The sequence below is a fragment of the Colletotrichum acutatum genome, assembly GCF_030867785.1.
Source record: "Colletotrichum acutatum strain CBS 112980 chromosome Unknown BDZ83scaffold_21, whole genome shotgun sequence".
Taxonomy (NCBI): Eukaryota; Fungi; Ascomycota; class Sordariomycetes; order Glomerellales; family Glomerellaceae; genus Colletotrichum; species Colletotrichum acutatum.
Window position 1 is genome coordinate 13420 of NW_026849015.1, and position 11014 is coordinate 24433.

The 11014-nt window shown below is 53.3% G+C and overlaps 2 protein-coding genes across 2 annotated transcripts; one reads left to right on the forward strand and one right to left on the reverse strand.

Moving 5' to 3' along the window:
• Nucleotides 1–1288: 1288 nt before the first annotated feature.
• BDZ83DRAFT_693860 (P-loop containing nucleoside triphosphate hydrolase protein) lies at nucleotides 1289–6480 on the forward strand (the record flags this gene model as incomplete). Its single annotated transcript, XM_060511340.1, has 12 exons — nucleotides 1289–1477; nucleotides 1539–2067; nucleotides 2142–2368; nucleotides 2433–2712; nucleotides 2796–3029; nucleotides 3102–3928; nucleotides 4004–4166; nucleotides 4223–4579; nucleotides 4651–4765; nucleotides 4820–4891; nucleotides 4969–5703; nucleotides 5763–6480. 12 exons carry the CDS (start codon nucleotides 1289–1291, stop codon nucleotides 6478–6480), a joined length of 4446 nt encoding a protein of 1481 aa, XP_060367855.1.
• An 865-nt stretch (nucleotides 6481–7345) lies between these two features.
• BDZ83DRAFT_176535 (uncharacterized protein) lies at nucleotides 7346–8182 on the reverse strand. Its single transcript, XM_060501498.1, has one exon. The coding sequence runs from the start codon at nucleotides 7900–7902 to the stop codon at nucleotides 7399–7401; it is 504 nt and encodes a 167-aa protein (XP_060367856.1). The 5' UTR covers nucleotides 7903–8182; the 3' UTR covers nucleotides 7346–7398.
• Nucleotides 8183–11014: the final 2832 nt, after the last annotated feature.

Sequence of the window (11014 nt, forward strand, 5' to 3'; positions counted from 1 at the left end):
GGCGATGTGAGGAAGGTACGGCTATAAAGGTAGTAGATTCCAAAAGAAATGCGATGAGTATTCGGGTCACTCACCCTCCTCGCTTCACGTGCACCTCGAAGCTGGCAGCTTGACCTCGAAAACTCCAGCCACGTGCTCTCACTCGATGAATCAACATGTCTGGCCGCCATTTACCTTGGAGAAGTACCTGCATGTTCGCCTTATGCGACCAGCGCTGCGAATTCAGCTCTGGCAGCTTTGACTTTATCACTGTTCGCGCCATGCCTGCCTTCAGTTACGGTAGATGTCGACCATTGACGCGGATGCCAAGATGCTGAACGCCTGTGGACATTCAAGTGGTTGACGATGGAGATGGGCGGCAGCACCGCACTGAGCCCAGCAACAGTGTTAAGAGGAGTGTTCGATAGGGAGCTGGAGGCGTGGCGTACGGTGAGGGATGACATTGATCCGAAGGGTGTGTTTTCTAGGCCGTCGCATCGGGAGAAGATGCGTGGTCAGGGGCCGAGGTGATCGGTGTTGAGAGAACCTGGGCATGGGAAGGCGGGCTGAGAGTCGATGATATAGCTGGGAGTTTGCAAGGAAGGAAACTTAGGAGAGCGTCTTACCCTACTTCACTGTTGGAGAGTCGAGCCAAATAATGGACTGATGAATGCAATCTGATCATATAGAGGGCCAGTCATGATGTCTTTGAGCCCTGAAAACGCCAGATCTTTTCTGTGTGTCGAGAAAAGTGCCAAATGCGGATTGCATCCTGGTCCGTTGGTGACGCGACGATGTTACTGCGAATCACGACTGGATAAACAGAAGCATGATGCATATAGTCCGCTGAATGAAAGCGCCGTATTGCACTGATACAATGGGAAACATGAACATCGCATCATTCTGTTATCAAGAGACACAGGATAAGATGAACGGTCAAGAAATGGTTGGTTACACGAATGAACTGGCCCTGATAAGACGCAATTCCCCAATCAGGGCGAATACGGCTCGCGCAAGCACGAAATCCTTCGTATAAGTCTCTGGGTCATGATTGGACAATCCATGTTGTCCCGAACCCCCCAACGCGCAACACTCCCTCTCCTTGCCCAGGCAGTCAGCATGATCTTCGACCTCAAACAGGAAGCTGGGTAAACAATCTCTTTGCCTTTGTCGATTGTTTTGTATAAGAATTATTCAGACCTCTCACGAGCGCTCAATGGGATCAATTGCTAGGCTCGCCGATTGTGGCCGACAACTCAGTATCGCTTGAAAGGACTCGAATTGTCTTGAAGGTCATCACCATCTCACAATGAGCGTGGATGACGACTACTTCGGCCCGCAGGTGCGCGGCTACTTTGATTTCACCGTCTTATTCGAGCAGAGCATTCTCTCCATCCTACCATCCGCTCTCTTCATCCTCCTCGTCCCAGTCCGAATCACCTCGCTCTTACGGAATGGCATCCGTGTCTGCTCAGGGAAAGTCCTGTGGCTGAAGCTGGTACTATTGATCCCCTGTTGATAATTGAAATCATGAGGCAGGGAGACTGACGACATCCTAGTCAGCCATAACCGCATTTCTCTGCCTTCAAATAGCCCTCATCACACTATGGTCTCTCCCAACTGCCCCAAAAACAAAAATCTCGGCAGCGGAAAGCGTAATCAGCCTCGTCGAAGTCATCGCAATAGGCGCCCTGTCCTACACAGAACACAAGCGCTCCGCCAGACCGTCACTGCTCCTTGGCGGGTACCTCGTCCTGACCATCATCCTCGACACCGCGCACGCCAGGACGCTATGGATCCGAGACGGCCTCACGCCGTTCGCTGGCGTCTTCACAGCCTCGCTCGTTGTCAAGGCCGTCATGCTCGTGCTGGAGGAGACGCCGAAGCGCGCGTACCTGCCGGACAGCGAGAAGGATGTTGCGGTAGAGTGTACCACCGGCGTCGTGAGCCGGAGTTTGTTCTGGTGGTTGAACGGCCTGTTCTTTCAGGGTTTCAAGCTACTGATCGGGTTGGAAGATCTGGGGCCGATTGATCGCAAGTTTGACTCGACGGTCTTGCTTGGTAGGCTTGACCGGGTGTGGTCTAGGGGTAAGTCTGTCCTATCTCTTTGAGGTACATACATAAGGAAAGAAGAGAAAATAAACTGATAACGGAGTACCCAGCGGCGAAAAGTAGCAAATGGAGCCTGATCAGAAGCGTGTTTTGGGCATACAGAACCACCTTTCTCGCAGCGGTCCTCCCCCGCATACTCTTTGCGGGTTTCATCTTCTCCCAGCCCTTCCTCGTCAACCAAATTGTAAACTTTGTCGGGAGCTCTCGGACGGAAGACTCGAAGAACGTTGCTGGTGGTCTCGTCGGTGCCACAGCGTTGATATACTGTGGAATTGCTGTAAGTCTCCCGCTCCCGTACAATAATGCCATCTAAGCACTCAGTTAACAGATACACTTTTCAGGTCTCAAGATGCTGGTACCAGCACATGACCTTCCAACTTGTGACGCTCTTCCGCGGCGGCCTCATCTCCCTCATCTTCAAGAAGACGCTCAGCCTCGATGCTTCCATCATCAAGGACTCGGCCCCTGTAACGCTCATGAGCGTTGACATCGAGAACATTGCCGTGTCCATGACCTTTATCCACGACGTCTGGGCGGCGGCCATTGAACTCCCAGTTGGAGTGTATCTGTTGTACCGACAGGTTGGCCCGCCTTGTTTTCTCCTGCTCATCCCAGGCCTGGGTAAGTTCTGTCCTATCTTGTCTTTCCAACACCTTGTTCTGTTTTTCTCAAAGATGCTACGAACATACTAACACATGTGTCAGTCTGCACTGCTCTCACAACCAAGCTCTCCACGCGAATGGCACCGGCACGCGTGGCATGGAACCACGGCGTGCAGAAGCGTGTCTCCATCACCTCGTCCATGCTCACGCAGATTAAGGGCATCAAGATGATGGGCCTAACGGACCACTTCTCCGACATCATCCAGAAACTACGCGTCTCGGAGCTGAAGCTCTCCACCAAGTTCAGAATTCTCGTCACCATTCTGAGTGTCATCGGTATATCCTCCCATCCTACCGAATTCGGTCCCTGAGCAAGAGAAAATACTGAAACGAAGTGTCTCCTTCCAGCCGGAGTCGCACAGCAATTCACCCCAATCGTCATCATCGCCGCCGCCGTCTTCTGGACGAGAGCGGAGCAAGGCCTTACCATCGCCGAGGCGTTTACGGCTCTATCCATCATCGTGCTTGTATCGCAGCCCCTCATCAAGCTCATCTCGTCCATTATGCAGCTGATGGGAGCCTTTGGCTGCTTCACGCGCATCCAAGAGTTTCTCCTCTTGGATGAGATTGTCGACCAGCGACAGATCATCACGGGCTCTTCCAAGGCCTCTCTGGACTCTGACCGTGCGCTGCCTTGTAGTATTCACGGCGGCTCCGATTTGCAGCCTCTAACTCCGCGGGCCATCCAGCTGGCAAATGATGATGGAATTGAGCTTGGGTCTCTGAGGGGGACGGATCGAACCTCCGTCACCTCAGGCGACACCAGCAAGCCAATGGTCACCATAAGTGATGCGACACTGATTTTGAAAGACAGCACCGAGATTTTGAGGAACGTATCACTCGCCCTCCGACAAGCTACCATTTCAATTCTCGTCGGACGCGTAGGCTGCGGAAAGTCATCGCTACTGAAAGCCATACTAGGAGAAACCGGCATCTCGACCGGCAGCATTACGCTTCACACTTCGTCCGTCGCCTTTTGCGACCAGTCCGCCTGGCTACGCAACGTTTCCATCAAGGAAAATATCATCGGCCAGACATCTTTCAATCAGGCCTGGTTCTCAGCCGTTGTGTACGCCTGCACGCTCGATGAGGATATTGCGCTGTTCCCCGAGGCCGAGGATACCATTGTCGGCACGGGTGGTGTAGCTCTAAGCGGTGGTCAGAAGCAGAGAGTGGTGAGTTCTGCTGACTTGCCGATATGAGCAGTAATGTTGCGTTCGAACTGATTGACTCACGCGGAATTGTAACAGGCTTTGGCCCGCGCCGTCTACTCGCGCAGGAAACTGCTTCTACTAGACGACGTCTTTAGCGGCCTTGACAACTCAACGTCTAAGGCTGTCTTCCGGCGTCTTCTAGGTCTAGATGGGCTTCTACGTCAAACGGGCATGACGGTGTTTCTCGCAACTAATCATGGTGAGTCTACCACGTAATAGGCCAGTGCCCAAGCTGGGTGACTGACAAGCCCGTAGTCAACTTCCTCCGCTCTGCAGACTATATCACCATGATTCAAGATGGCACCATTCTCCATAATCAAATCTCTTTCGACTCTATCCCGCGCTCCGCATGGGGTCATCTCGTTGAGGAAGAGACCAAAGGCAAAGGCACCGGAGAGGATGTTGAACCGACCGAGGGTCTCGCAAAAGACTCAAAGCCCACTAGAGCAGATCGGCCCGTCGCCGTCGCGCCCGGAGCCACGGAGGCCGAGTTGACAAGGCAGACGGGTGACACCGAATGCTACGGGATGTACCTCAACTCTATCGGATGGCCCATCTTGCTTGTGTTTCTCATCCTGAATGTCTTGTTTGTTGCTTTCACAAAGATGCCTCGTTAGTGTCCCTGCTTTTGTTCAAACTTCTTCCCATATGAAAGGAGCTGCATTGCTAATTCGGGTTGGTAGAAATTTGGTTACGGATCTGGACTGAACACGGCACGAACGACCGGCCGGCCATGTATTTTGGAATCTATGTCGTGTTTGGTCTCCTCTGCATCGTTCTCAACGGTGTAGCACTAGGGTAAGCCTCCGGACTACGCCTCATACAACGATTTCATGTTACTGACTATTCAAGTTTCTGGATGCTCCTCGCCATCCCCCGATCCGCAAATCACCTCCACCAAACTCTCCTCAAAGCAGTTCTCGCGTAAGGACCATCTCACCCCCAAGCCCCTGAACGGCCTCCTTCGCATCTCTGTTCGTCAATGACTAACCCATCTCAAGCGCACCCCTCTACTTCTTCACAACAACAGACAGCGGCGTAACCCTCAACCGCTTCAGCCAAGACATGGCCCTCATAGACCACCGCGTCCCCATCTCCGCCTGGGCCACCATCCACAGCTTCCTCACCGTCCTCGCCGAGACCGCCATCATCGCCACCGGAAGCTCCTACATCGCCGCCCTCATCCCCCCGTCCTTTCTCGCCCTCTACCTCTTGCAAAAGTACTACCTCCGCACCTCCCGTCAGCTCCGCCACATCGACCTCGACGCAAAATCCCCGCTCTTCACCCACTTCTCCGAGGTCCTGGCAGGCCTACCCACCATCCGCGCCTTTGCCTGGTCGTCCGCCATGCTCCGCGAGAACCACGCGCTGCTCGACGCCTCGCAGAGGCCGTATTACCTTTTTTTCTGCGTCCAGCGCTGGCTCAACGTCGTGCTGGACCTGTTTATCGCAGGCATGGCTGTCGTTCTCGTGGCGTTTGCGCTGTACTTTACGAATGCCACGACCATGGGCGCCATTGGTCTCGCCATGGTGAATATCATCAACTTCAATCAGACGCTGGGCGACTTTATCGAGATGTGGACCATGTTGGAGACGAGCCTTGGTGCTATTGCGAGGTTGAAGTATTTTGTGCGGTATACCCCGCGCGAGGATCGTGACGGCGAGACGGATGAGATGCCGCCGGCATGGCCTGGGAGTGGGAAGATTGAGATTGAGAACGTGACGGCTGCTTATAGGTAAGTGTTGCATTGTGAGCCCTATACGGAAGCTTGGAGTGAGCTAACATCCGATCCAGCGACGAAACTGACCCTGTTATACGAAATGTATCGCTGACAATACTACCGGGTCAGAAGGTTGGTATATGCGGTCGCTCCGGCTCCGGAAAATCCTCTCTTCTCCTCACATTTCTCCGTCTTCTTGATCTCAAATCTGGAGAAGAAGGAGGAGGAGGAGAGAGAGACCTCAAAATTGCCTCTCATTCCCTCCTAACCCTCCCCCGCTCCGCCATCCGCACGTCCCTCACCACACTCCCACAGGATCCCGTTCTCTTGCCCGGCACCGTCCGCGAGAACCTCGATCCCGGAGGCCACACCCCCGACGCGGATCTGATTTCCGCCCTGCGCAAGATGAAGGTTTGGGAACCCATCGAAGCGCGGGGTGGTCTCGACGTGGAAATGTCCGCGACGGGGCTGAGCTCGGGACAGAAGCAGCTATTTTGCCTCGCGAGGGCGGTGCTGAGGACGCAGTCGCGGGGGGCAAGTATTGTGTTGCTTGACGAGGCGACGAGCAACGTTGATCATGCTACTGATGAGGAGGTTAGAAAGGTGTTGGACGAGGAGCTTGGGGAGGCGGGCGTTACTGTTGTTGAGGTCGCGCATCGGTTGGAGGCCATTGTTGGGTATGATGTCGTTGTTGTGATGCATGAGGGTAGAGTGGTGGAGGTTGGTAGTCCGGAGGAGTTGATGGGGCGGGCATCGCGGTTTAGGAGTCTTTGGGATAGTCGGGGAGCTTGAGGGCGGTGAGACTTCATCGTCAAGCATCTACTCTAATGGGGAGATCTCATCATAGAAATAAGGAAATTATAGAATAGTCTCAAGTAAAAGTAATGATGTCGACGAAACCTACGCCGACAAATCTTGACCCCTTCTGATGTCGTTTAAGGGCCTGCCTGTGTATTAATTATCACATCAAGTAATACATTCCTGAAAATGAAAATAAGAAGCAACAGCCCTTCAAAGTTGGGACTTCCTCGAAAGCCGGGTACCCTAGTATCGCAAGATGTCCACGTGGGGGGCCAAGAACGTGTCCCTTCTCGTGAGACTCGACATACGCGGTCTTCTCGCCCCCGTTCCACTCATAGATTACAACGGTGGGATATGGCACAACTCCAATCATTGACTGACAGTGAAACATCTACATTTGGGGGAAGGGGCTTGCGCGAAGGTGATTTGCATCCCAGCATGAATTTTTCACCGCGTCCAGTCCGCCCATGGATCTACTCAAAATAGGTTTACACATTCGTACCATAACAATTGACTTTCTAAAGGATGGCTAGAGGGCAATACCACTCTGGTGATGACGATTTCTAACAAAAAGAATCCACACGTATCGGACGGTAGAAATCGTCGGCGGCATGGCGTAGAGAGGGCTGGGGCGGATCTTCAACGGATCACATCTTATTTTCAAATCCAAATCCACGTATGCATGAAAACAATCAATGTTTTCTTTCCGAGTATGAATAAGGTAGATCTGGTTTCTTCCAGTCTATCACAGGCAGAGAGCACTGAGAGCATGGCACCTGATACTAAACAACAGCACCAATGAAGCCAGTAAGAGAAAACAACCTTGCGTGTTAATCTCCTCACGCTGTCCTATTCCCCCTTCTGCTATTCCTCGCCTGGCGTTGCCCCTATGCCACGGAGACGGAGACGTCACCGACAAAGGGGAAATGTCAACAAGAGGCGGGGCCACCGCCAGTCTCCCATCACCGAGCAATGTCCAAGGTCGGATCGGGCTCTAGCGGGGAAAGAGACAAGAGGAATAGCAAGTGCCAAGGGTGCAATGGCCGAAAGAACGGGCGAATGATGCGCGCTCGTCGCCCAACATGTGTGCCCAAAGTAGTTCGCAGTTGCGATCGAGTGTTGCCTCATTTCGAAGGGGGGGCTTTTGAAACCAGAGAGAGTGTGTGTGTGCCTCGCTCGCCCCTGGCTAAGCGCCCAGTGTGTGCCGTGGAAAATGCCCTTTGGGCAAAAGTGTATTATGAACTCATAGCGGAATATTGCTATACTTTTTGGTACAATTGAAGATTGGTAAATAACGATGTTCGTCCCATAGGTGGATAGATATCTGTCGCGGGGGCAAGAATTCATAGACCAAGTAAAAGAGACGTAACTCATAACCTCGAGAGATACCTCGAATATACCAACAAGATCCATGTGCCTAGATCATGTACAATGCCGCGAGGCTTAGCTTTGGGTTTTCCGTACACAGTAGAAAAGATGGGTATTTTGAGCTTGAGAAGATTGCGCAACGCCTCCCGATGGTAGCCAACCAGGCAATCGTGAAGCACCAAGACAACCCCCGCTGTTTTAATAAGAGAAAAATCGAAGAAATCAAACGCCTTGAAAAGAAGACCACCGAGCCGTGAGGCTTTTCCATCTTGTCCAGCCGCGAGGCTCTCCGTCTTGGGACCGCCAATGGCCGTTAGTTCGCACAACCGGATTACATGAAGCTGCTCTTCGTCATGGCTCGTAAATCCAATCCCGTGGTGCTGTATGTTCCCGTCAGGATAAAACGTTATCGAGCCAACCTTTGAGCCTTGTAAAATCCTGTGGCGGTCGTGTAACCGATAAATTTTACTCCACCGCAATTTTCAGACACGCTCTTGTTGCCATCCTTAGTTATTTGTTCATATACGCTTAGAGCGGTGTTTTTCGAGCCTAGCATTGAAGCTCCCGAGGCGCAGTTTCTTTTGTTGTGCATACGCAGAATCATTTAGTGTCGATGCCGACGAGAACTCTCGTGTCCATGCCGGTGGCTATGTGAGTGACCATGCCGGTGAGAATGGTGGCCTTCTCTGTGCCGGGACGACGAGCCACTCCGTTCCAATTCACGTTCCATCTCTTCAACTCGTGATCTGTACCCTCGTACAATCTCTTTGATATGCCTTATTCGATCAAAGTCGAGCTCCAACTCGTCAAGTTGCCGGAGAAGCTCGTGATACCGCTGGATCTCGGCGTCAGCGCCCTCGATGAGGTTGCCAGCTCGGTCAAATTGGGCCATGGTGAACATCTGGCTTTGTTCGCTAAGGTAGATGATCTGTTGTTCGATCTGGTTCATGACCCGGTCAAAGTACCGTCCTAGAGCTGCCAATGAGGTGCTGTCCAGCAGCAGCAGGCCTTGGCTTGACGCGCGACTTGCTGCTCGCGACGAATTCGAGCCGCCTCCGCCTGTCCCTTGGCCCAGTGCCGCTTGTCCTTGACGCAGTAGCTGTATCTCTTCATAGCTCAACCCTAATTGCGTGTCCGGCACTGCATTGGCTTGGGTGGTCGACATGGCTCGGTGCAGCGCACCGTGCGCAGCTGGGTGAAAGCAAGACTTGCGGTTGTGGTTGACTTCGTTGCGCGGTGGGATTATCTATGTTCGATGATGGATGATTGCCGTGCGGCACTACGACGGCGGCGACGAGACTCGGGGTATTGTCCCTGTCGGAGGTGGGGTTCGAGGAAGAGGAGGGGTTTTGACGACAGTCGGGGGCGAAGGCGAGAGGTGCAGCTGCGGATGCGAGCGCGACGAATAGCATGGGCTGGGGCTCGGAGCCGGCAAGTGGTGTAGCCTTTGTTTGGGCGATGGTAACGCGCGCAAAGTCATGATATCGTAGAGCCAACGGAGATCATTGCTGTTAGATCGGGCTGCGAGCTCAGCGCGCGGGCGAATTGAGTTCAGACTGGCCAAGGACTATTACGATAACTGTGGCTTCGGTGATGTCGCAACGGGTAGAGTGTATCGTCGTATTGTTCGAAACCATGGATAGAATCGGATCGAAGGAGTGTCGTCGAAGTGTTCGAATGGGCGGGGGGAAGGCTAAGGGAGAGGTGTACAGAAGGAAAGGGGAGGTGAAGGAGAGAGAGAGAGAAGCAGTGTTCGAAGTTGGGGATTTTTTGGTGATACACAACCGGTGAGTCCGCACCCTCCACCGCCGCGATGCCTTGCTAGTCGCTGCTACCCGCACAGGTCTCGGTTCAGGTCACCAAGGCTCAGACCCAGACCAGGTCTCGGCCGCTTTGACTTGTTGGGGAGAAAACAGCGCAAAGGCGCCGTCGCAAAGGACAGGCAAACGAGATGGTCCCTGGTGACGGAACACAGCTTCTGGCACAGAAAGATTTGATGTATCCAGAACGTGGGAGGTGGTTTCTTTTTCCCCTGCGCAATGGGGGAAAGCTCGGTATCAGCTGACGGTCGATCTCTGGGGCGCTATAGCAGCTAGCAGCAGCGACAATGTAGGAACACTGCTCTGGAGGTCGCAAAAAGCAATCTTGGCGGGAGGTGGCTGCAAGGCTAAGAATGTTCGGTAGGCAATCAATGGATGATCCTGGCAAAGCAGTGACGGGAATTGAGCCGGCAAGGAGTCTGTAACCGAAGATTGTTGGTTGCCAGCCTTATTGTCTGTCAGTCTCTCGTTCCGTTCCAAAGTCCCAGTCGCGAATCGTGAGGTTAGGTAAGGTAGTGCACGCGGCAGACAGGAGCGGAGAGTAAGTGGTGTGTGGATGGACAGGAACCGTGTGGCATCCCTCGGTCGATATCGTTAATTCAAGACAAGCGCCGTGTTTCCGCCGTGGTGGTATTGCAAGATTATTGGCCTTCCTATTTGGACGGAGGGCTGCTGGGCTCGTGATGATGGGTTCCGAGAGGGTGTGATGGGGGTCGAAATCGCTATCTACTACCTCGGAGAAGCCCAAGACACCCGCGGCTCGATGAACGCTATTGCTAGGGATGGTTCGAAAGATGGGTAGGTAATTGAGGGGTCGAGAGACAGGTGATTGTGATGGCGATGGCGATGGCGATGCGACGAGCGGACGAAGGGAGGGGAGCCGATGACGGATGGCACCAGACTTATGAGCGAGCGAGAGCAAGACAAAGGCTATCACCTATGTAGGCGAGGTGGACGAGTAGGCATGCTGGAGAGCGGATAGGCTTGCTAATTGAGGGACTCATCAAAAGTTGCAAGTTGTCGAAGTTATTGTTGGGTAGTCCCTTACACCGGTAGATGCAGGTGCACGGGGTGACGAGGTACCTTGACCTCCCGCAAATTACCGTGAAGAAGCAAGTACCTGTCTCCCGTGGCTCGGTGTGACGATGATGCGCCGGACATCCAGGTAGGTAGTTGTTTCCCAAAGTTTTGACCTTCACAAACGGCAGGTACCTCACGGCGCATTCCTCCTTCCGCGTCTGTTCACCACCTCAAGTTCCATTGCGCGCGTGATTAACGTTCTCCTTCGCTCGCACAACCTCTACCTTACCTCTACAGTCTCCTTGATTCCATGACAC

Bases quoted from the DNA above. Each gene is read 5' to 3' on its own strand.
- BDZ83DRAFT_176535 (XM_060501498.1), bottom strand. From the start codon at position 7,902: ATGGATCTTGTTGGTATATTCGAGGTATCTCTCGAGGTTATGAGTTAC.